General features: G+C 48.6%; 1 protein-coding gene across 5 annotated transcripts in view; it reads right to left on the bottom strand.

Moving 5' to 3' along the window:
* Window positions 1–26,352, bottom strand: part of COBL (cordon-bleu WH2 repeat protein) — a 273,155-nt gene that overhangs the window by 106,349 nt on the left and 140,454 nt on the right. For all 5 annotated transcript variants that reach the window (XM_036863045.1, XM_036863042.1, XM_036863044.1 and 2 more), the window contains one exon: window positions 11,411–11,593. In XM_036863045.1, coding sequence (XP_036718940.1) covers window positions 11,411–11,593 — 183 coding nt within the window. The remainder of the gene's footprint in view (window positions 1–11,410; window positions 11,594–26,352) is intronic.

Below are 26,352 nucleotides of genomic sequence, written 5' to 3'. Positions count from 1 at the left end.
GTGGAATCGTTGAAAGCCGCAGTGCACGTGGGAGCTTCCCGTGGGATTGGCTGCTGTCGCTGTATTGCACCCCATGCCACGATCTCCGCAGACAAGGGCTGTTTTCTGGTATTTCGGGGGCACAAAATTTCTGCACCAATTAAATAGTAAGAGCTTTGAAAAGACTGTGTGTTATTTGTCCTCGAGCTCCTTATGGCCAAGAAAACTGCTTTGCACATAAACAGAAACTCAGTATCCCTTTGTTATGGACTGAATTCTGTCTCCACAAAATCCGTATGTTGAAGTCCTAACCCTTAGGGCCTCGGAATGTGTCTGTATTTGGAGATGGGGCTTTAAAGAGGAGATCAAGTTAAAATGAGGCCATCAGAGTGTCTCCTAACCCAATATGACTGGTGTCCTTAGAGAAGAGGAAGAGACAGTGAGAACACACACACACACACACACACGGAGGGAAGGCCACGTGCGGACACAGCAGGAAGACGGCCATCTACAGGCCACGAGAGAGGCCTCAGGAGAACCGACCCTGCAGACACCTTGATCTCAGACTTGAGCCTCTGGGACTGTGGGAAACCAAGGTCTGGTGTTCAAGCCCCATGGTGGCGTTTTGTCAGGGCAGCCTGAGCAGACTGGTCACCTTTTAAACTTAGCTGGTCGGCAGGCACTATTCGAGGTAAAAATTCAGACTTTGGAGCCCACCAGGCTGTGCTCAGACAGTGCTTCAGCCTTACTCTTTAACTGTTCTCGCTGCCGTGACCTTGAGCAAGTCACTTACGCTTCGTGGGCCCCGAGAGCCGTAAGAGGAGACCCTGTCCCCACGAGAGCGGGTGAGACAGTGTAAGATCATGCAGCAGCAAAGTGTTACAAGACAATGTCAGCAGACACTAAATCTAACTGCCACGAGGTATTTTGCCCACATACGCACCGCTCCCTCCCCTGACTGCCCCACAGAAAATTTCTTTCCTCTGTTCCACTGAGCGAAGCGTTTCTAGAGGGTCCACTTGCTGCTTCCCAACCTGTCCTCGGGGGCCTCAGGATCGGGACTCAAATATCTGAATGGAGTTGTCATGTCCCAGTCGGCCTTTCCTTCTCTCAATATTCTAATAGTTTAAAATATTCTCACTTCTGCTATTTTTAAAAAAAGGGATGGCAATTTCCAGACTCATCAGTTCCCAGAAGGTTCTCCTCTGGGCATCTTTAGTTTTCGTCTCTTACGATGTGGCCCGGACACACGGCCGCCCAGGCGCAGGCGCAATCGGCACCAGCCCCTCCCTCCATCGCACCGGGGTCGGTGGAGCTCAGGATGCTGGAAACTCCGCACAGCCTCACCTGGCTGCCCATACCACCCAAACGCCAGCGCCCTTCCCTCGGGTGTTCTGGCCCTGGAAGCCTGGGGGCCCCGGGTCAGCCTTGGATTGGGGAAAAAGGAGGGGCTGAATGGGACCTGGGGACCCTCTTGTCCAGGATCTGCAACACAGGGATCACAGGAGTGACTCATCTTGGGGCCACTAGAGCCCCAGCTCAGCCCGAATGCCCCCACCCTGAATGCCACCCCACTGAAGACCTGCTCAGCCTACCGGTCGCTCGGGGTCCCGACAGACCCTCCTGCCCACCTGCCTTCATCCACCTGAACCTCCAGCGGAATCGCTCATTTGAGTCAATGATTAAAACAAGGCCCGCCCTCCCTGGACTTGTCGCCCGAGAGCTCCGCCCAGACAGACGACTCATCCACCCCGATGCGAGACAAGGTTATGTAGTCTCCCCCGAGTCTCCTTAGCTCACACGTCTCTCTTCAGTAACGCTCGCAGGGCGTCTGCTGCCTGCCAGGTACTGTGCGTGGAGCCTGGGACCTAATGCGGAACACGGCACTGTCCCAGGCCGGGAAGCGGTCCAGGGCACAGCAGTTCCAAGCTGTGTGCTGAGACGGTGGGACCGAGACGGTGCTATGGGCCTGTCTGGACTCTGTTACCAGTGGTCCCTCTACCTAGTGGCCCATAACCGAGCTCTGCTGAGGATTTCTCGGAGTAGAGCTGACAGAAAGGGTTGTCCTACAAAGACACTGAACCGGAAAATCAGGCACGCTGCAAAACGCATTCCGTGTCACAATGTCTTGGACCAACTCCTCCTCCAAGGGACAGGGACAGAGCCACACAGAGCGCGACGCACTGCACCCAACAAATCAGGGAGATTTTGCACTCTGCTCATGGGGTGGATGCAGTGGGGAAAAGCGCTATGACTTCTGGCAGGAAGTCACTTGCTGCATCCTGCTTGGGACCAAAAATCCAGAGCGAGGCCCTGCTGTGGGAAGAGAGTGCCAGGCACATCTTGGTTGGGGTAAGGCTTTTCAAAAGCAAGAAACGTTCCCCAAAGGCCCAGAGACAACACACAGAAAAAGCCAAAAGGTCTGCCTGCGTGAGACGCTGGGATGGAGGCCTCCCTTCCTGCCCATCCACGCAGGGAGCAAGGGTGGGCGGGGGCTGGAGCACGCGGAGGGAGGGGACTTACGGGCTGGGTCCTGGGAGGCCAGAGGAGGGACCCGGGTCCGCTCAGCTCCTCTGGGGAAGCCGTGCTGTTAGGTGCTGACCTCCAGCCGGACACAAAATGTACTACCTGCCCTGCTCTTGACCTTCCCCAGAGGGATGGGCACTGCGAAACGGAAAGGAAACAGCCCTCCCGGGGATCTGCGGATGGCCGCTCAAGGGTGCGGTCAGGTTCGCTGGGGGATGGGAGGACTTCTGCCACATCTCAGGGGAAGTCCCCGCCGCTGGCCCCGGCGTGCGGTGGGGGGTCTATTCCAGTTCCAGGACCAGCCCCTGGAGACAGAGGACCCCTCCTTCACGCTGACACCCTCTTCCTCTCCCAGCTCCGGTTCATCTCTTACAAACTCACTGGCAGAGGGGAAGCGTCTGCAGGTGAAGGAGGGCCAGGTCCTCCTCTGGTTAAGGGGCCAACCCGCAGGGGGGACGCCCAGCGATGCCGCAGGAGGCGAAGCGGGGCTGAGTCAGCTCCACCGTTCTGGGCTGCGTGGCCGCCAGGTTTCCTCCATTCACCTGAAGAAGGGCCTTCACAGTCAGCAAACCTGCCGGGACCGCTGTGAGGGTGAAATCCGACCGTTTATGGGGAAGCGTACTTTCCAAATGTTGAAAACAGTGTCTCACACACACACACATATACGTTATCATTCTGAAGAAACATGGTTGAGAGGCTTTGGAAGACCAAACGGACTGAAGGGAATTTAACAGGATATACGGATCAAAAGGGAGAAAAACCTGGGTTGCAGAAAAAGACTGACCAGAAGAAGAGGAGAGAGAAGGGGGGAAGAGATGGAGGGTGGGGGGAAGGGAGAGAAGAAACCCAGAGCTCTGCTGTGCTGGCGATCCATCCGCATCCTCTCGGTGTGTCTCTGCACCCACAGAACAGACGGGCAGGGGATGCACCGGGGGGCGGGCCCAGCGCCGGCCACACCCCTGCCGGCCCCGCCCACCGCTCCCCGTCAGCCGGCTGCTGCTCTCCAGGCTCCTTTGGGCCGTGATGTCTGCGCCACGTGCGGCGTTCTGCTCTAACTCCGATGGACCCTTCGCATCTCAGAGGGCCGCCCATTCCTCAAGGACCCCTCGCAGCAGCTGCTCTGGTCTCACCCCGCCCACCTGCCGCCCGCCCCTCACGGTCCCTGCACCTGGTCCCGTCCACAGCACGGGGTCATGTCCAGCTCCGCATCTACTCTTAGCTCCTGTCCCTCAGCGATAAGCAAATCCTGCAGGCATGGTCCAGAGGGGCTGCCCTTTCTACACTGGCTCTGGAGCAAAGCAGTTCTTTAGCTATTTCCACATAAATTCTGAAACCGGTGTTTTCACTTCGACAGGATCCATCAGTAGGTGCTTGATACATGAATGACGCACATATGAACTAATTTAATATAAACGTTTACTGATGGAACGGCTTGATGGGAGACGCTGGGGAGAGGTTAGTGAATAAAGAAACAAAACCTCCTTCCCCGGGCGGACGGGTGAGCAGCTACAAGAAAAACGGAACAGGGGAAGGACGCAGAGAGTGACAGAGGGCAGAGGGCGTCAGAAGGGGCACGGAGCAGGGTCGGGGCAGGGAGCACGGGGGGGCCTGTGGGGAGGGCTGAGAGCACAGGCTGCGACTGGCCCAGAGCGCGGCGGCCCGGGGGAGGTGAAGCCCCCGAGGCTTTAAGACAGGATGTTCCTTCTATTGTGTGGAGTACGGCATAAAGAGGAGGCCGAGGGGGAGGGACGGAAGCAGATGCAGGGACCAGTGAGGAGTTACGTCCTGGGACTGCACCAGGGCACTGGGGGGCGGGGAGGGCACGGTGGGAGGACCTGGATTCGGATCAGGATTCCCCGACAGGTGGGATGTAAAGTGTGAGAGAGAGTGCGCCCTGTGGATCCGAGACCCTGTCCCCTTCATCCCTCACGTGGGGTGGAGTCCAGGGGGGGCCTCCCCCCACCCAGCGTCGTCTGATGCACAAGGCGAATTGAAGGACCACTCCTCTCTGCTGAGCCCCGTCCACCTTGGCTCCTCCCTGCTCAGCCTAGCACTGCAGGAAGCCGACATGCCAGCCGTAGCCAGAAGTCTTGCATTATTATGAAAAATAAATTCTAAAAAGTCTCCAAGCATCAACCACCTTTCCAGAAACAAAAGAACCACCACCAAGAGGCGTGTGATAGGAAACGGAGTGGACCTCACCCCAGGAGGCCCAGGGGTGACAAGCAATGACTGCAAAGTCAGAATCACTTCGACCTCAGCATCTTCTGGATGTTCGTTCCAATAAGCAAAAAATATCAGTCCTAATGGGAGAGGAGACAGGATCTGGTCCCGCTGGCCGCGTGGCCTGATCGCCCCTGGTCCATGGTCCTGCTCCCTGCAGATTCCCTGGAACCAGGGCCACCAGGGCTGCCGCACCGCCTTCCCTCTGCTCTGGCCCGGGAAGCAGAGCGGGTCAGGAACAGGCCAGCAGGACCAGAGACACGGCCATAGAAGTCCACCCTGACCAGGGCCACGTGCAAACCCCCGTTCTTGATGAAACGTGTCTTTGGGAGTCCGGACAGCAGAGTTTTATGATTTCCTGTAATATTCTAATTACCTAACTCTCGTGATGATCCAGAAAATGGAACTTGCAAGTAGTAGTGCTTTCCGCTAAATTCCCAACATTCCCAAATTATCCTACTTATTTACACAGTAGGAGATACTGTGTTCTTATGTGTACATTGTACTGAGATATTACAGTAATGAATGTCAATTCGTGTTTTCAAGTGCAGGGCCTTGCGTATAGCAGCTGTTCAAAAATATCTGTTGACTACACAAGCATATATTTCATAGAAAGTTCCATTTTGGCTTATACTAATAACTGATCATAACACGCCTCCGTCATCTCTCATTTTAATAGCTGACATCACGAGCTATTTTCGTCTCAATGCAATAAACTGGACATAATGTACAAATGCACTGTCATGTTGGAATTATATGGAGCTGAACGTAACGAACACAATAATTCAAATAAAATAGGACAAAAGAACGCCTCAATAACTAAAATATTTTTTGAATTACTTCTACTTACAATAAAAAAAGATGCACAGCTGTAACTGCCACAAAAGCAGGTGTATAACAACTGGATATTGACTGAATAAATTAATGGCTAGCTGTTTATTCCATATTTGTGGATGATGACAGCTAAAATTAGACACAGCATTGTCTAGCAGACTTCCACAAGTTACTTTTAATCAGTGGACAGAGATAAAAAGTGAAATGAGCTGCTCAGTTAACCTGACAGGGGCCGTACAAATGCGATGTCGGCCGATGCGGTTCACGGGATTTTCTGTCTTTAATGGGTGAATTGAGTCCCCTGAGGAAGGATGACTTGACAGTATTCTAGTCTCTTCGTCTCAAACAGGGGCTCCAAAGGGATGACCAACTGCCTTCTCCTCCACAATCCTCCGAAGGTGTGGACTAGTGAGTAGGCTGTTCGAGCTTTGTGCCCAGAGGGGAAAATGCCACCAAGATGAGGAGGCATCCTTTAACAGAATAAGCCTGCCCCAGGGGCTTGGCAACTTTTCATTATACATTTGGTGTTTCTAGCAATGAAGAGTTTGATCTTTAAATACAATCTTCCACTTGGTTAATGCAGGACCCTGGCCGGGCCCCCTGCACCCTGGCTCCTCCACTCCCCAGGGCTCTGGGGCCAGCTCTCACCTCCACTCCACAGTACAGTCTGCACACCTAAGAAAACAAGTCTCAGAAGTGGAGCAACTTGCCAAGATCATATTCCCAGGAATGACAGAGCTGCTGGCATCTGAATCCAGGAAGCGGCTCCAGGGGCCTTGCTCTGATCTCTACCCTGTGTACCTGGGGAGACTGCTTTGATCGTTCCCATTTTGTAGAGGAGGAAACGGAGGACCAGCAAGTGAGTGGAGGGCTGTCCACCCGGGCACCTGTGTCCTCAGCCCCTATTCATGATCTGAATGCTGACCCGTGCTGATCCAAGAGCAGCCCCAGGAGGAGAAATGTGTGCAAATGACAGGAAGGCAAGTCTCCTTGGGGTCCGTTGTAAGACTTGTTGTATAAAGGGGGCTCTGACACAAACACAGATGCAGCAAGCCCTTGTGCAGGGCTAAGGACAAGGCAAGGGGTCATCTCAGCATGGAGCAAGACGGGGAGAGGACAGTGTGGCCCCGCCAAGATGAAAGAGGGAGAAAGATCCCGTCTGGAACAGGCAATTCCTCTGTCCTTTTTCCCAGGTCCCAGTGAGAAGAAGTGGGACCTACTCATTTATCTTAATATATAGCTTTAGGCCTCAGCTAATGGTGCACGATGGTGGTAACTTTTGTGCCGAAGAATCTCTCCAGATCTGTTAAAAGTATTTATACTGAGTAGACCTGCTTCTCTCACAACTGATTAGTCCAAATTCTGGGCGGGCAGATGGGGCAGGTAGAGGTCTGTGGGGTGGTGGTTCTCAAAGTGGGGTTTGTCTGGGAACTTGCTGAACCCCGAGTTCTCAGGCCTGGCCCCAGACCTCCTGAATCAGAAACCCTCAGTGTGGAGCCAAGGTAAATGTGTTTTCACAAGCCCTTTGGGGGGATTCTGATGCTCACTGAAGCTTGAAAAATAGTGACTTAGCACATGGTGCCCTAATGTATAGATCATTCCTGTCTGAACGTTCCACGTAATTAAAACTTCATTCAAGGCACTGGGACGAGAGGTGAAGGTCTGAGGCAGAGAGCAGTTCCACCTTTTTCTGAAAATGGCACGTGGCTTCCCTCATCTCACTGACCCCTCTGTCGAAGGGCTGGTACAAGGATGCCACCCATCTCTCTCACTGGCTCAAATGCCTCTGGAAAAATCTCCTTGAAAAGTACTTTTAGAAATAACAAATACTCAAATCATGAGTATATAAGCAGGTTGCAAATTCTGAGACAAAGATTACAGTTTTTAAAAGTTTCAGATGACCTGGAAGATGGCTGAAATTATTTTGCCTTTAAGACCTGAAAAAGTAAATAGAGTCGCCCCTCAGTCTCAGTGGGAGATGTTTCCAGGACCCCTTCAGATACCAAAATCCTCAGATGCTGAGGCCCTTCTATAAAATGGGGCAGTATTTGCACATAATCTACCCATGTTCTCCTGTGTACTTTAAATCATCTCTAGGTGACTTACAATACTTAATACAGTGTAAATGCTATGTAGATAGTTGCCAGCAAACAGCAAATTCAAGTTTTGCTTTCTGAAATTTTCTGGAATTTTTTTTTTCTGACTCTTTTTGATCCATGATTGGTTGAATCCGAGGATGGGGAAACCCATAGACAGGAAGGGGCTACTGTACTGAATTTTTAATACTAGTTGATAAGAAAAAAGTCTTTTAAAAGAAGAAAATCTAAGCATTCCCATTTTCCTATAAACTAGTCACAGCCTTGAAAATAATCCTTTCCTCCTGATTCAGGATATTCGTGTTAGTAACAGTTGCATATAAATAAGGCTTTCCAAACAAACATCTTATCTTTATATGGGAGGAAGTTCAGGAAGAAGGAATTGACGTTCTTCCCCAACGACGACAATACATTTTTGGGTTCCTTTCCCAGAAATTAGTAAATAACAAAATACCTTTCATTTAGAAAGAAAAAAAAAAAAAGCATGGCCATAGCAAATGCTTAAATCTAATCCATATGCCATTCATATTCTTAAAAAAGGAGATGGCTGCTGTGAGTCAATTTCTCCACTCATTCTGTGCCAAATAAAACGGATTTCAGTAAAGAAGCTTTTACTGCCTCAGAGGGAGCTCTATTCATTCTGCAGTGTATACAGTACTATTTATTTTTCATTCCGAATTCCCTATTCTCTACTTAATATACATTTTCCCACTCAAGCCGACTTTATCCACTCTGGATAAGCACATAAAAATCTGAAAAACATAACTTCTCTGGATAGAAGGAATTTTTAAAGTGCTGATGCAGCACAGCAAAGGACACCATAAACGACATGAAAAGACAACCTATGAACTGGGAGAAAATATTTGCAAATGGTGCGACTGACAAGGGCTTAATTTCTAAAATATACAAACAGCTCCTACAATTCAATACAAAAAAACAAACAACCCAATCGAAAAATGGGCAGAAGACCTAAATAGACATTTCTCCAAAGAAGACGTACAGATGACCAATAGGCACATGAAAAGATGCTCAATATCTCTAACTATTAGAGAAATGCAAATCAAAACTACAATGAGCTATCACCTCACACCGGTCAGAATGGCCATCATTAAAAAGTCTACAAACAATAGATGCTAGAGAGGGTGTGGAGAAAAGGGGGGAACCCTCTTGCACTGTTGGTGGGAATGTAAATTGGTGCAGCCACTATGGAGAACAGCATGGAGGGTCCTTAAAAAACTAAAAATAGACCTACCATATGATCCAGCAATCCCACTTTGGGGCATATGTCAGGAGAAAAACAAGGTTCGAAAGGATACACGCACCCCAATGTTCATTGCAGCACTGTTTACAATAGCCAAGACATGGAAGCAACCTAAATGTCCATCGACAGATGAACAGATAAGGATGTGGTATATATATACAATGGAATACTATTCAGCATAAAAAAGAATGAAATAATGCCATTTGCAGCAACATGGATGGACCTAGAGATGATCATACTAAGCAAAGTAAGTCAGAAAGAGAAAGACAAATACCATATGATATCACTTATATGTGAAATCTAAAATAGGACACAAATGAACTTATCTACAAAATAAAAACAGACTCACAGACATAGAGAACAGACTTGTGGTTGCCAAGGGGGTGGGGGGTCAGGAAGGGATGGATGGGGAGTTTGGGATCAGCAGACGCAAACTATTATACATAGAATGGACATACGACAAGGTCCTCCTGTAGAGCACAGAGAACTACAGTCAATATCCTGTGATAAACCATAATGGAAATGAATATGAAAAAGAATATATATATATATATATATATATATATATATATATATATAAAGCTGAGTCACTGCTATACAGCAGAAATTAAACACAACATTGTAAATCAACTATACTTCAATAAAATTTTTAAAAATACCGATGCAGTGTAGCATCTACATTCTATAACATTAGGCAAATGCAATTCTTATTGAAATAAAGCTTAAATTATACTGATATTGGAACTCACACTTGTCACCACTAAAGAAATACCCCTCCCCATCAAAAGCAACAAGACACCCCCCAGAGGTAGGTGGTTGAAGATTGCTAAATGCTGTAAGAATGCTCTGTGTCATGAGAAAGTTCAAAATCTAACTCCCCACAAAATAAGGGGTGAAACGCACTGCAGACCCCCACGGGAAGCAGCTCTGTGTTCATGAGTCTGAGCTGTTTAGTTGGGCATGCGTACGGCAGAACAATGCCAGTTTGGTGTGTGCCTACATTTCTTTTATCAAAAGACAGTGAAAATATGATGGAAAACTCAAAATAAATTAGTAGTATTAGAAACTGTTTAAAAAACATAAAAATCAAAAGTTTTCTTGTAAAATGTGTTGCATTACAGGCTTTTCAGAGAGACTGCAAGGACTGTGGATGGAAAGACCGTTAGATGGAAACAGGGGTGTCTCTAGACCAGGGATAAGGAACACCCCTGAAGGTATTGAGAAAGGTGACTGACGAACAGACAGACTGATACACGGACAGACAGATGACCAGGCCGGAAAGGAAAGGAAGTGAGGTGTCATGACACTGCCACGGAGCCACTAACGTGACTGCTGACCACGATACAGGGGCCAAGCCTCCCGTCTGAAAGGTACAGACGTGGTTTCTAATTTATTTTAAGGAAAGTCAGTTTATGAATAAGCACAAAAGGGCCGGGCCTCAAGACCAGCAGGGTGTGATGCTACGGACCCCGTGAAGCAGACCCGGGCCAGCCAAGCAACACCACAGCAGGAGAAAAGTGTCAGGAGAGTCAGCTCCTGCTGGAGGAGAGCTGGGCTGAAAGGGGCTCCACATAGATGTTGCTATTTGTGGGGCGGTATCTGCCCAGGAAGCTGCCAGACAAGTCGTTGGGAACCATCTCAGCTCAGTGAGGAACAGTGGGTCCTTCTCCTTACACTGCAGGCCGATCCGCATCTCAGGGTCTCTGCGGAGCACTCCTGTTGCTGCCCAGGAGAGCTTGGCTTCTAAAAGCACCCAGAGCACATCGTCCGTCCTGGCCACCCTTGGGTGTCATCCCTGTCACATCCCACTCAAATAATGTTTTTCAGTGTCACATTTTAAGCTAGAAAAACTGTCAAAGAGTGTCCTGGCCTCTGGAAAATGAGGGCCTGGTATGTCAAATAGTGTTTCAAGGCCAATCATCAGGTGGATGAAGGAAGAAGCCCAGAGTAAGAGGCCAGCCGCTAGGGACGCGGGCTCTGCCCGGTCACCACGGGACAGTCACGTGCAAAGCCATTCCTCTGCTCCGAAGGCTCCGCAGATACAAGGCCTCCCTAAATAGATGTTATGTCACATAGAAACCAACTTCACGTGCAAACACCTTCTCAGCTGTCCTGAGAACGCGGTTTATTTGGCACCTATATCATATTATGTGTCATCCCCATCTTATATTCACCCCAGATTTCTTACAGTGCCTGCAATTTTCTCATTAAGCAACGGTGCCCCACATTTCAAAGCTAAAGATAAAATAAATGTTAATCAACAAGCCTAAGCCTTTAAGGGCTGAAGGCATAAAAATAGTTTCCGATCTTCCCTAAATGAAGCGACGCGGAATCTCACTTTGACTTCTGAATAAAGCGTAACTTTTCACCCTGAACCATCTCGTTGCTAAAGCCACAAGCTTGAAGGATGACAGGGCGCACAGGCGCCTTCCAGAGAATTCATGGGTTCATTTAGCAGGCGCCCTGGTCCTGAGCGGCGCCCTCTCCCTACCTTTTCCGACGTCTTGTCTTGCACGGGTGGTCCCGCGCGGGGCAGGGACGGAGGGGGAGGCGCTCGGCGCTTCTTCAGGTCTGACTTGACCGACACCCCTGAGATGTTGCCAAGGGAGCGCGATGGACCCAGTGTAGTGGAACGGGGGTTCACGGACGGGGAGTTCGGGGTCGTCAAGTAGCCCTGTCGGGGGAAGAGGCGAACATAAAACCTGATCACTCTGAGATGCTTTTCGGCATATGAATGCTCAGACACGAAAGCCGAGTGCCCACCACCCACCTGAACTTCTCCCATCATCATTTCCATGGACAGCTTGAATGGCTGGAACAAAACTCTTATTTTCACTCTCCTAGGAATATGATCACAGACCCCACGGCAGGACACACCTCCTGGCGTGAGGTTTATTTTCCTAATCATGAAGGAAACAGCAGACTTTTTAAACCTCTAAGAGGAATTCTTACCAGCTAGAATCATGGAAGATCCTCAACCCACCTGCAGTGGTGAATTAACCTCCTTAAATTTTTAACCTGTCGTCAGAGTGAGCACTTAGATGCTGAAAAGAGGAAGGAACAGATCAAGAAGTATATTTCTGCTGGAGAAGAAGCCCGTCTTTGCCATCTTGAGAAGTACTTCACCCACTGCCAGGGAGGGGCTTAGGTTTCTTCTAACTTTGAGAAGTTTCAAACAAGTGGCCAGGTAGTATAAACAGCCTGCTGTGAAGACTTTATGTGACCACCAAATGCAGTACTTCATGACAGATCCCTAATCAACTGAAAATAAATTCAACCTAACACACTAATTAATTGTTCTCAAGGAGCAAGGTCTATATCCAGGGAGCAGACTAAAGGCACATATATATTTTTCCAGTTTTTCCTCCTAGGTCCTGCTTAATAGAATCATATGAGTGTTAGTGCAGGAAGGGCATTTAGAGAACTAGCAGTCTAATTCCAAATTAAAACTGAAATGGAGGCCACCCCCTGCCCTGCTGTGCCCTCCGCCCTGCCCCGTCCCTCCCCAGCACTGGTGTCCCAACCGGTGTAGTCCACACCGAGGCCAGTGCAGTGTAGTGGTCAGCCCACAGATGAGGGGGACACACTGCCTGAACTCAAATCCTGGCTTTGCCGCTGATAAGCTGGGTGACCTTGGACAGGTTTCTTAACTTCTCTCTGCCTCAGTTTATCTCCTGTAAAATTGAGGTCAATAACAGCACCTCCATCACAAAGAAATCGTGAGAACTGAATGGGTTACGACAGATGAAAGAGCCTTAGAGAGTGCTAGGCACAAAGTAAGCATCTGATATGTGCTATTATAGTTATCATGTAAATGTGAGCCCCATGAGGACAATGATTATTCCCTGTTTGCACCCATGGCCGTGTCCCTGGCTCCTAGCATCTCCCGGTACCCGGAGGGCCCTTGAGTTCACATTTGCAGAAATAAGTGGGTGGGCAACTCTACCCTCACATTTCACACAGTGAACTTGTGGGTGAGCTTTCATCTGAACCATTGGTTCACCATATTTGAAACAAATACAGACAGGAAACTCATCGCATTCAGCAACAGCCCCACATTACCTGCCCTCAGCCTCAAATTCTATTCTGTTCTGCCAATTATACTATCATTCAGTTTCCTGAGAAGATTTCTGAGACTCAGATTTTCTTTTTTTTTTTTTTTTTTTACGTGGTTTTTATTTTTTAACATCATTATTGGAAAATAATTGCTTTACAATGGTGTCTTAGTTTCTGCTTTATAACACAGTGAATCAGCTATACATATATATATATCTCCCCATATCTCCTCCCTCTTGTGTCTCCCTCCCACCGTCCCTATCCCACCCCTCTAGGTGGTCACAAAGCACCGAGCCGATCTCCCTGTGCTGTGCGGCTGCTTCCCACTAGCTATCTATTTTACAGTTGGTAGTGTATATAGGTCCATGCCACTCTCTCACTCCATCCCAGCTTACCCTTCCCCCTCCCCGTGTCCTCAAGTCCATTCTCTACATCTGCATCTTTATTCCTGTCCTGCCCCTAGGTTCTTCATAACCATTTTTTTTTTTTTAGATTCCATGTATATGTGTTAGCATATGGTATTTTTCTCTTTCTGACTTACTTTACTCTGTATGACAAACTCTAGGTCCAACCACCTCACTACAAATAACTCAATTTCGTTTCTTTTTATGGCTGAGTAATATTGCATTGTATATATGTGCCACATCTTCTTTATCCATGAGACTCAGATTTTCCTGTACTTAAATATTAACATCAAAGGAAAACCCAATCCCTGAAGGTTGCTTTTTATGCCAATTCATGCTTCCTTGTGAGACACTGACCATCAAATGCCCTGCTCATCAAATGCAGAATCCCCATAAGGAATAGGTGAGGGATCCACAGGAAATAGCCCAACACCCAGAAAACCCATCGACCCCTACCGAGGCTCCCATAGAAAAATGTAAAGAAAAAATGTCAATGTTTCTCCCAATCCTTGAGTTCTGCAGACATTAGACTCACTGCTAAGCAAATAAGCCAATGCAAAATGAACTCTTAAATACTTTTCTCTGCCTTACATCTACCTCCATAGCAACCATGAACACGCAAGGAGACACGAGAACTTAAATTCACTCAGAGATGCAGGGTCCAGATGATAAAATGAAGCAAATGAAGCAAACCAGAGCAAGGGCTTGACTGGTCCCAGTCTGGAGCTGGGGAGGTGTTGCACTGGGTGGCTGGACCGCTCAAATGCCCCCCCCCCCGCATTCAAGGGGGTACAAACTCATGCCATGGAGGTTTGTTAAAACTTGTGAAATACAACGGAGAGCTCCACCCACTGCCCGCATCTCTGGAGTGTGCCTGGACCCATTTGGCATCCCATAAACAAGATGTTTGTGACAATGCATATTACACCCGATACTAATTGCTTTTCCTCCCTCCACCCTGTCTAGACTGGGAACTTCCAATCCCACTTGCTTTAGTCCTCACCAAGACGGTGCGAGCCTGGAGGACCCCTCTGCACCACTCTGAACTCACCTCAGTCCTTTAAGTGCCCTGAGCATTTTCCCAGCTCTGTGCGGACACTCCCTTAAAAGCACTTCACAGCTCACCCATTTTGTACCTATTTCAGGTTCTACCTCTGTCATCCTGTAGCCCTCAGAGCACTGTGACATCTGAGATTGTCAACTCCTTCTTGAGGTGAGGGGCTGACCCAGTACCCACCATGCACACACAGGCAGGAATGTCTCCATCTTTAAAATTGGGGGCATTCCATTTACTTCAAAGTTGTGGTCAGCACTTAGCATGTTTCTGTCACATTAGGGATGTCCCCCCTATGTGGTTTCCTTCTCCTCTGATAAGTATTTTTGGTAAGAATGACCTCATCAGGGCCACAGTGAGATGGCCTTGGGCAGCAGAAAGTTGGACCCCAGAGCCACCCATCCAGGTCCCCCTGCAAGTCCTGGCACCTGTTATCCCGGGCAATGGGCTGCACTCAATCCATTATCTGTGTCTCTGGAACAGAAGTGAATTTTGACACAACAGGTTTTTTAGCCAGATCTGCTCTAGAGAACACACAAACATCTCTCCCCACCCCTAACCCCGCCCCCTACCCCCTCACAATGTCAGGGGTCCCCTAGATCTTGGTCCACCAGCCCCTCTCAATTCTGAAACACAAGAGTGTTTCTCAACCTTCAACCCATGGGAAGCCAAAACATTTCGGCTGCCCAGAGAATATTTGTGGTTTAACTCCTGTTTCCTTCTTTCCCCACTCCTGGAATTTGTACACAGAATGTAGAAAAAAAAAACCCACAGAGTAATTTGGATGAAAACACTGCTAAGTATCGGATGTCCTTTAAGATGCTCATTCACAACAACATAAAACAAAATGGTAAACCAAGAGTGCGGTCCATGTAGCCTGGGGTCTAGACAAGCTAGTCCACGCCCTCCTGTTCCAGTTTCAGGGTTCTCCCCTGCTACAGAGCGGCCAGGCTCCCTGGGGGACAGACCACGGCTTATCTGCGGGAGGGATCTCATTTCCTGCTCCTGTCCAAACTGGTCAATAACATTTTTTTAAATATCAAGCCCTTTTCTGGTAGGGGAGTGAGTCATGCCTTTCTACAAAGGTTGGCAACAAGATCCACAGATTCTGGCTCTTACAGTCGCACCAGATTTTCTCAGGAGTTTTTCTCCTGCGAGTGAAGCCCAATAAATCATTAAGAAAAAGCAATGGATAATGAAAAGGGGAAAAAGCAAACCCAACCTTTTCCACCCAGAGCTCGTGGGACTTCAGACTGCGGGGTGTACACCTCCTCTGCTGTCCCCGGAGGGCTAGTGAGATGGGAAACAGGACTAAACTCGGTGTATCTGTATCACTGCTGACAGCCCAGGAATTTATTACATTCAGTATAAAATGATAACTTGATCCCATCTCACACACACAGCTGGGAGTGGGGAGCTAGGAAACAATTTCAGGATCCGGGTGCCAGCCTGAGAGGAGACCAACATCTCCTGCGACGGTTGATTTTGCCAGAGATCTCAAATTTTAAATGAAAAAATGTATAATTGATTGTTTCCATTTGAAATGCACTCGTTATCTCAGCAAGACCTGATCTCCTTCTGTCTGGTTGTCACCGCAGCCACTTTGCAAATGTCGACTGAAAAAAAAATGCACAAGCTAAAAGTTGAGAATTATGTTATATTCAGCGGACAACACTGAGGACTTAAACCCGGGACGCAGCCTCTCGGATTGCTCTGAGGGACTGCTCGAAGAGGCAAGGGGGGAACCAGGATGTATAGGAGTTTTTGCAATAAAGACCAGGTAGTCAGAACATCAAAAGATTACTGTTAATGAAAGAAAACCAGACATCTCAAGTTAAGGAATTTAGCTGTTATCAATGTACGGGAAGATGCAAGAATCTGGGCTCACTGAAACCATCCCTTTGATGCGCACCTCACCTATCTGGGGCCAGTGTCCTGTGCTTTCTCGTCCTGAATCCCCTCAGGGTGCACCTTCAGTGCAGGGGGCAGGGGGTTGGCGGCTGCAGTGGCTGATGGTGTGATGGCAGGCACCCTGTTTCCATCCTGAGTTCCCTCAGGGCTCACCGTCAGGGCAGCTGTAATGTGATGGCTTGATGGTTGCAACACCATTTGTTACAGCAGCAACAATGTTTTCATTGACACAAACGACCTGAGCTTCTCTGTGGGGAGATGCACAGACCCCGGGGGCTTCCCAAGGAGCTGAGCTGGGAAGTGGGCTGGGTGGGTGACCGTGGGCTTGGCCTTTGGATTAGCTCTGACTCTAACCCGTTGGGAACGTCACCGCAGGCACAGTGGTCTCTGCGGGGCCAGCACTACGGGCAGAGGGCACAGCTGTTACAGCTCCTCATAACCCCAGGGAAAGCTCCGGGAGCGCTGGGTCTCCCTAGAATGATTCTGGGGTGCACAGGCGCTGCAAAGAGCAGCTGCTCTCCTTGACTCATTTGCTTGTCATCGATCAGAGATCAGTACCAGGCAGGACACCGAGTGCGCCCAAGGTGGGTATCACTCCTTCCACGTGAGCCCAGCTGCCCCGTGTGTGTCCTCTGCTGGGGCTCCTGACGCTGTCTGCACCAGGCGGCTCTACCAGCATCCACGTCACAGCCGAAGGGGAGCCATCGGTCCCTGTAAACAGCAAGGCAGCTGTGAACACTGGCTAGAATAGGCTTCCGGAGACAAATGGGTCAATGCGTACTTGCAACCTTTCTGTTTACACTGATTCCAAAAAAGAGTAAGGGTGAAGAGTTATGTTGTTCCCATTTCTCAAAACTGTTCATTCTGCCAAAAAAAAAAAAAGACTATTTATCTTGTGAGAACCAATCACGTGATCAAGTGGACCTTTTCACATGGCTGGTGAGGAATTCAGGTAGAGGTTTTGGTCTAAATACTGAGGAAAATATTTTGGTTACAGTAAGTACAGTCTAAAATAGCCATCAACCATCCTTTCAGCATCAGAGGCTTCTAAATTAGACCAGATGTTTTTAGGATGGCATGGTTTCAGAGTTTTAACAGTGAGAAAAACTGAGGCCCAAGGAAATGAGCTGAGCTCCTCAGGATGCCTGAGCCCCTGGGGATAGGATTCAACTAGTCAGTTCCCAAGCTGCCCTGCATCCCTCCTCTCCTTCCATCACACTGCCCCCTTCTCAAAGGATTTCATACAGCTTCGCTTTTTCCTTTCTGTCCTTCCTTCCTTCCTTTCTTCTTCCCTCTCTCCCTCCCTCCCTTCCCTCCTCCCTCTCTTTCTTCCTTTTCTCCCTTCCTTCCTCCCTCCCTCCCTCTCTCCTTCCTCCCTTCCTCCCTTCCTCCTTTCCTTCCTTCCTTCCTTCCTTCTTGGTCAAAGAATCAAGTGGGAGAGAAGCTGCAGTCAGACCTGTTACCCACATCGCCTTTTCTTCGGACCCAGGCTTTGGCAGGGATCTAAGGCAGGACCACACGACAGAAACCAGGCGGCATGGATGGACCCCGCTGTCCTGCCCACACTCACAGGGATCCGCTGGGCACAGCAGCCCAGATCTAGCAAAAGTCCTCTGATGTGAAAGCAGAGAACTTCGCTTCCCATCCCGCGGCTGCTGGCACCTTCCTGGACACTGGGCCAGGCAAAGTTCCCTTCCTCAAGGGTGTGCTCTGCCTGCTTTTTCTTATCCTAGGAGAACAGCCTTCCTGATGGACACACCCATGGCTGCATCCCTCGGCCAGAGGGCACCAAGTCTTCCCACGCCCTGGAAATCTGGCATCAATTCAGAGTAAAGGGCAAACCAAGAGGCTGAAGCCCACCAGCTTCATGAGAACGAACCCCCGTGATGGGCAGAGAAACGGAACTTATGAATCTAGTTTCTACTCTGCGAAGTGAGTGGGAAACGGCCATTCTCCGCGCCAAATGCCTCGAGGGGATGCCTGAGGAAAGGCATTTCTATAGAAGATAAGTTGCAGAAGCTATCTGGCCAACAAAATACTGTGTCATAGAAGCTCTCTGATGGTTACAAGCATCAGAACAATTTCAGATCATTTCTCCACTGGCAGGATTTTCCCTGAACTTACAGGAAAATGTAAGTGTGCCAGGGCATCCAACTGGTAGTATCTTTCTTGTAACAAAACTCAGGGAAGAAACTGAAGGTGAGCTGGATTAGTCCGAACCTTCTGCTGTAGGACCTTCTGAAAACCAAAACCTGTTAGCGAAGATGGGAATGCTTGGGATATACTGATTATTCGTAATTGGCCACTTTCACCAGGACCATTTTAGAAAGCCAGAAATTTCTGAAAAGCTTGTGAATGAAAAGGAAACAAGTCTTGGTGTAATTCAAAGATGTAGAACACGCGATGCCCGGCCCCAGGAAGGCCATGGTCCTGACGGGGAGGGTGCAGGGGCCCCAGGGGTCAGTGTGCAGGCTCCGCAGGGGGTGTGGAGGAGGAGAGGAGAGGAAGAGCACTGAGGGAGGTGGTGTGATGGTGAGTGGGGGGGTGGTGAGCATAACGCATGGGGAGCAGGAGAATGAGGGGGGCCAGGGCTCCACACATTTGTGTGTGTGTGTGTGTGTGTGTGTGTGTGTGTGTGTGTCTGTGATGGATTGCTGTGGTTCTATGTGAGATTTCAACGGAGGCAAACTCAATTAAGCACAATTTTGGCGGCGGGGCGGGCAGGGGGAGGAGATGGTGCTAATTCACACGAACAATAAAACCTTCATAACAAAGGTTTCCCTTTAAAATGTGCGAAATTTCCCAAAATTTGTACCGTAGCAGGTTTTGAATATTGATCTGTAAGTTGTTTACTAAAATTCATCAGGAGTAAGATTTCCTACATAGCCACAGTTGAGATCAATGGATTCCTCCAAAGGACATCAGGCCTCGCATGTCAAGCGGCTCCTGTGCATTTCATCGATACCTGGGCTGGATGAGGGAAGGAAATGGGGGCCTGGCTGCCGGTTGGTACTGCCCGGGTTTCAGGGCTGCCGGAAAAGATGCCTCATCCCCTTATAGAAACAAAACTAGAATGAGAACGAATCTCTCTGCCAGAAACCAGATGATTTCTAACTCTTGGATCAGATCAGGAAGGCTTCTCCCTAACTCTAGGTAACCGAGTCATTAGGTGGAGGAAACTAAACTGATTAGATTTCTCTTCCAGCAAATTCATCTTCAAGTAAAATAGGAGGGTTTTTTAAGAAGCAGGAAGTGTAGGTGTGATTCAATCGTCTCTCAGCTGAGGAGACCAGCTCTCACCTGTCCAAGCACCCCCCTCTCACCTGCAAAGACATCCATCATCCTTTGCTATCTACAGGCATCGTGCTGTAGAACAGCAATCACAAATTCCAGTATCCAAAATGGGACCCTTATCCAAGTGGCCCAGGAAAAAGGCCCAATTGGAAAGAACATGGGGCAACAGCATTGTTTTTCAAAGATTTTTTTGATAGGGACCAGTTTTAAAGTCTTTACTGAATTTGTTACAATATTGCTTCTGTTTTTTAAGTTTTGGTTTTTTGGCCACGAGGCGTGTGGGATATTAGCTCCCTGACCAGGGATTGAACCCGCACCCCCTGCATTGGAAGGCGAAGTTTTAACCACTGGATCACCAGGGAAGCCCAGGGCAAAAGCATTTTGAAGATTGTCCTGGACAAACAGAGAAGGGTGGTCCCCCTTCCAGAAGGGAGTCTGATTGGACACTGGCCGAGAGCAGAGAACCAGAGCTGCCAGTGAAGAAGGGGGTTTCGTCCCCAGACTCAGGGGGTCTCGCCCCCAACAGATACGTGAGGGGGCCTTGAGCTTCCACACATCAACCCATCTGATCGTGTGACAGCTCTCTGAGGTAGGTAATCGCAGGACCCCCTTTCACAGGGAAGGAAACTGAGGCAGAGAGAGCGGGTGCCTGGGGCCACATCCAGACAGTGGAAGAGCCAGGCAGGCTGGCACTGGAACAGAGGTTCTAGAACTTAGTCGCACATCAGGACTCCCCCGCACCCCGGAGCTTTTAAAGATGGGAAAGGCCAGCCACTCCCCAGACCAACTTCAGCAGAAACTCTGGGATGGGACCAGGCATCTGCTGTTTTTCTCTAAAAAGAAAAATTATTGTGTCAAAATACGTGTAACATAAGATTTACCATTTCAACCATTTTAAAGTGTACAGTTCAGAGGCATGAAGTACCCTCCCCGTGTTGTCCAGCCACCAGCATCTAGTTCCGGAACTTCTTATCCCCCTGAAAGGAAACCCTGGGTCCATTCAGTAGCCACTGCTCATCCCATCTCCCCTGGCAACCACCCACCTGCTTTCTGACTCTGGATGGACTGTCCTGGTTCCTTCGCATGCACGGAGTCAAACGACACGTGGTTTCCAGGCCTGGCTTCTTTCTCTCGGCGTGAAGATGTCAAGGTTCCTCCGTGCTTGGCCTGTGTCAGAGCATCCTTTCTCCTCATGGCTGAATAGTCCTTCCTCCCATGGAGAGTCCACATTCTGTTCGCCCATTCATCTGGGGACGGACATGTGGGTTGTTTTCGCCTTTTGGCTTTTGTGACTAGAGCTGCTGTGAACATCTGCCTACAGGTGTTGGCTTGAAACTCTGCCCTCAAGTTTTGTGGGCACCTAGGAGCAGACTTGCCGGGTCTATGCTTCACTCTCCCCGGCAGCTGCACCGTTTTACCTTTCCACTAGCAATGAAGGAAGGTTCCGATTTCTCCACGTCCTTGCCAACACTTATTTGTTATTTTCCTTTCATAAAAAATGATAGCCATCTTAGCGGGTGCGAAGCGGCACCTCACTGAGGTTTGGGTTTGCATATTTCTAGCTCATCGTGACCCGGGCGTCCTTTCATGGGCTCGCTGGTTGTTAGGCGTCTGCTTTGAAAGTCAAGGTGAAGAGCCACTGCTGCAGATTCCTCCCCGAAAGCATCACACCACTCACGCTGCCCGGGGCAGAGGTGGCTCATTTTTCCTTCTCTCTCAGGAGAGACCTTACAGCATCAGCCTCCGACATTTTTTTCTGGTCCGCAGCCCCACGGTGGCAGGGGTTCCCACGCATGACAAACCTCCACAGGGAGCATCTGTACGAGATCTCTGCCCCTCACACTTTCCCTCAGAAAAGCGTTATTAGGAAGTGAAGGACAATGTTTTTCCAGGGGACCCTTGAACAGCCAGCCTCCTTCTGTTTTAAGTAAATCGTTCATAAATTTTGCAACTTCACTATTAACTAACAAAGCACCCCACCCCTGACCCCTCTCTGGGGCTCCACTGCCCCACAAGACACACAGCTGATCCAGTGCACGCCAGCCTGGCCACAGAGAGGGGACCTCAGGGCACACACGCCCCAGGTCACCTGTGATGTTCACATGTAAAGCCTTGCAGGTTTCTTCGGGTTTTCCTGTGACCTGCTCATGGAGCCCCACGCTTGCCTGTGAGCCTGATTTTTAGGGACAAGATTCTGCAGTTCTTCTGACCTGTGCCCGCTCTGCATTCTCCCTTTAAGACGTTAACTCTTGTTGGAAATAAAACGAGGGGATAGGAAAATGGTGACTGCAGGGGTGGGGCCAGCCCAGAGGCCCGGCAAAGAGGAGGGTTAGAAGAGGGGCCCTGGGAGGGAGATGCAAGTTTTCCCACCTGAAAGCAGGTGACAGAGAGGGGACACCAAGGGATACCCGAGGGATTCCGTCCAATCTCTCCAGTCCCAGGCGAACAAGCCAGGAGGAACACCGGACCACCACAACAGTTACTGAACTTGGTTGCTACAACCCATCAGGAAACTGGGAAGCAGATCTCGCTGTTGCTATGTTTGCAACCCTGGGAGAGGTGCAACGTTCTCCTCTTTCTGGTGGCATGTGGGGAGTTAGCAGGATGCCTGTTCAATAAACCAGCAGGGCAGGCCTTCTGTCCAGGCCTGACAGCGGGAGGTACTCGGAAGGGGAGGAGATAGGCCGTCCCACTCAGAGCAGAGTCCCAACCGCAGCCCGGGGCAGCCCCGCCTCTGGGGCCACCTCACCTAGGGGCTGACAGGCCAGTGGGCACGGCTGCCTCTCTCTATCCCGGGTCGTGTGGGGCGGGGCAGGGGGGAGGGCAGCAGGAGTGATGGGGGGCCCAGAAGGGAAGGGAGAGAGCCCCCTTCCCTCCTCTTTTCTTCTCTCAGGACTCAGAGCCCGCCTTGGGCCCCTGTTAGCATCCGTCTCCCCAGCTGGATTCGAAGAGGCAACTCCACCGGCTTTAAGCAGAAGTCTGGGTGCTCTTCCCAAGCGGACGTACCCTCCTGACCTGCCTGCCGGAGCCCCACTGCCCTTCATCTTCTCTCTCAGATGCAGCTGCTCCTGAGGCCGGAGACACTGTCACCTGTGAGGCTGTGTTCAGCCTCTCTCCTCTCGGGCCCCCATCAGCACCCCGGCTCTGAAGAGCATCTACCCCGGGAGCCCTGCCCTCCTCCCCAGCTGTCCTCTTTGGTTCTGGCCCACAGCTGCCTGGGATCTGCTCCCCTAGCAGTGCCTCAGGAACAGGCCCACAGGAGGCCAAGGGGTGAGTGCGGAGAGTGGGCTTTCCAGAGCCCAGCACAGGACGCCCTGGGTGACTGGTGCTCCCGCCGGGACCACCCGCGGCGCCCCATCCTGCAGGGAACCATAGCTCCAGTGGGTCTCCACCCAACGGCACCCCATCGCCCATTCAGGGTGTGTGTGCATGTGTGTGTGAATATGTACACACACTCACACACATATATGATACATAATATATAATGTGTTATTATATTATAATACTTATATATATTGTAGCATATTGTATATCATATAATATACTATAATATATAATACACATCAACATATATAACATAATATGTACTAATATAATACACTAATATATGATAATGTATTATATAATGTACATTATATAATAATATAATTAAAAATCTATTTATTATCACGTAAATACTCAAGCCCTCATTTCTGATTTTAACACAGAAACCTCAGCCTCTGTTTCTGGATTATTTTCCAACTCCCTGAGACAAGCCTTACTTTCCCCGTGCCAGGTCCCCTGGCCGGGGCTGCGCAGGGCTGGCCATCCCGCTTTATCGAACAGGCACCTGCAAGCCCCCGCATCCCATGCCCTGTATCCGAGCCTGAGGGCCGGCCATCGTCCAGAGGGCTCCCTGCCTGGGGCGCACTGTTTCCTTCATCCTCTGTGACTCAGTGTGAAACGCCAGGGTCTGCACCTCTCTGGAAGATTGTCGGCAAGGTCGCAAGTGCCCGGGTTCTGAACGCCACCATGGGCGGGGGACAATTCCCCCCACTAATGTCAGTCACAGGCAGCTCCCCTGGCACCTTCCCCTCCTCAGGGTCACAAGCTGGTGTGTCCAGGCTGCCGGGTCCTTCGTGAATCCCACTTCCTTCAAAAGCCCCATGTTCCAGTAAGGATCTCACCTCACAGGCAATACCCTCCCACACTCTGGCTACGTTTTAGCTCTCACTTTATGAGTAAATATATATATTTTTAACATCATTATTGGAGTATAATTGCTTTACAATGGTGTGTTAGTTTCTGCTGTATAATGAACTGAATCAGCTATACAAATACATATATCCCCATATCTCCTCCCTCTTGCGTCTCCCTCCCACCCTCCCTATCCCACCCCTCTAGGTGGTCACAAAGCACCGAGCTGATCTCCCTGTGCTATACGGCTGCTTCCCACTAGCTATCTATTTTGCATTTGGTAGTGTATATATGTCCATGCCACTCTCTCACTTCGTCCCAGCTTACCCTTCCCCCTCCCCATGTCCTCAAGTCCATTCTCTACGTCTGCGTCTCTACTCCTGTCCTGCCCCTAGGTTTTTCAGAACCATTTTTTTTCTTTAGATTCTATATATATGTGTTAGCATATGGTATTTGTTTTTCTCTTTCTGACTTACTTCACTCTGTATGACAGACTCTAGGTCCATCCACCTCACTGCAAATAACTCAATTTCGTTTCTTTTTATGGCTGAGTAATATTCCATTGTATATATGTGCCACATCTTCTGTATCCATTCATCTGTCAGTGGACACTTAGGTTGCTTCCATGTCCTGGCTATTGTAAATAGAGCTGCAATAAACATTGTGGTACATGACTCTTTTTGAATTATGGTTTTCTCAAGGTATATGCCCAGTAGTGGCATTGCTGGGTCATATGGTAGTTCTATTTTTAGTTTTTTAAGGAACCTCCATACTGTTCTCCATAGTGGCTGTATCAATTTACATTCCCAGCAACAGTGCAAGACGGTTCCCTTTTCTCCACACCTTCTCCAGCATTTATTGTTTGTAGATTTTTTGATGATGGCCATTCTGACTGGTGTGAGGTGATACCTCATTGTAGTTTGATTTGCATTTCTCTAATGATTAGTGATGTTGAGCATCCTTTCATGTGTTTGTTGGCAATCTGTATAGCTTCTTTGGATAAATGTCTGTTTAGGTCTTCTGCCCATTTTTGGATTGGGTTGTTTGTGTTTTTTGATATTGAGCTGCATGAGCTGCTTGTAAATTTTGGAGATTAATCCTTTGTCAGTTGCTTCATTTGCAAATATTTTCTCCCATTCTGAGGGTTGTCTTTTGGTCTTGTTTATGGTTTCCTTTGCTGTGCAAAAGCTTTTAAGTTTCATTAGGTCCCATTTGTTTATTTTTGTTTTTATTTCCATTTCTCTAGGAGCTGGGTCAAAAAGGATCTTGCTGTGATTTATGTCATAGAGTGTTCTGCCTATGTTTTCCTCTAAGAGTTTTCTAGTGTCTAGCCTTACATTTAGGTCTTTAATCCATTTTGAATTTATTTCTGTGTATGGTGTCAGGGAGTGTTCTAATTTCATTCTTTTATGTGTAGCTGTCCAGTTTTCCCAGCACCACTTATTGAAGAGGCTGTCTTTCCTCCATTGTATATTCTTGCCTCCTTTATCAAAAATAAGGTAACCATATGTGTATAGATTTATCTCTGGGCTTTCTATCCTGTTCCATTGATCTGTATTTCTGTTTTTGTGCCAGTACCATACTGTCTTGATTACTGTAGCTCTGTAGTATAGTCTGAAGTCAGGGAGCCTGATTCCTCCAGCTCCGTTTTTTTTCCTCAAGATTGCTTTGGCTATTCGGGATCTTTTGTGTTTCCATACAAATTGTGAAATTTTTCTTATAGTTCTGTGAAAAATGCCATTGGTAGTGTGATAGGGTTTGCATTGAATCTGTAGATTACTTTGGGTAGTATAGTCATTTTCACAATGTTGATTCTTCAAATCCAAGAACATGGTGTGTCTCTCCATCTGTTTGTATCATCTTTAATTTCTTTCATCGGTGTCTTATAGTTTTTCGCATACAGGTCTTTTCTGTCCTTAGGTAGGTTGATTCCTAGGTATTTTATTCTTTTGGTTGCAATGGTAAATGGGAGTGTTTCCTTAGTTTCTCTTTCAGATATTTCATCATTAGTGTATAGGAATGCAAGAGATTTCTGTGCATTAATTTTGTATCCTGCTACTTTACCAAATTCATTGATTAGCTCTAGCAGTTTTCTGGTAGCGTCTTTAGGATTCTCTATGTATAGTATCATGTCATCTGCAAACAGTGACAGCTTTACTTTTTCTTCTCCGATTTGGATTCCTTTTATTTCTTTTTCTTCTCTGATTGCTGTGGCTATAACTTCCAAAGTTATGTTGCATAATAGTGGTGAGAGTGGGCAACCTTGTCTTGTTCCTGATCTTAGTGGAAATGGTTTCAGTTTTTCACCATTGAGAACGAAGTTGGCTGTGGGTCTGTCATACATGGCCTTTATTATGTTGAGGTAAGTTCCCTCTATGCCTACTTTCTGGAGGGTTTTTATCATAACTCGGTGTGGAATTTTGTCGAAAGGTTTTTCTGCATCTATTGAGATGATCATGTTTTTTCTCCTTCAATTTGTTAATATGGTGTATCACATTGCTTGATTTGTGTATATTGAAGAATCCTTGCATTCCTGGG

Source organism: Balaenoptera musculus, chromosome 9 (assembly GCF_009873245.2).
Source record: "Balaenoptera musculus isolate JJ_BM4_2016_0621 chromosome 9, mBalMus1.pri.v3, whole genome shotgun sequence".
Taxonomy (NCBI): Eukaryota; Metazoa; Chordata; class Mammalia; order Artiodactyla; family Balaenopteridae; genus Balaenoptera; species Balaenoptera musculus.
This window is presented reverse-complemented; position numbering and strand designations above follow the sequence as displayed.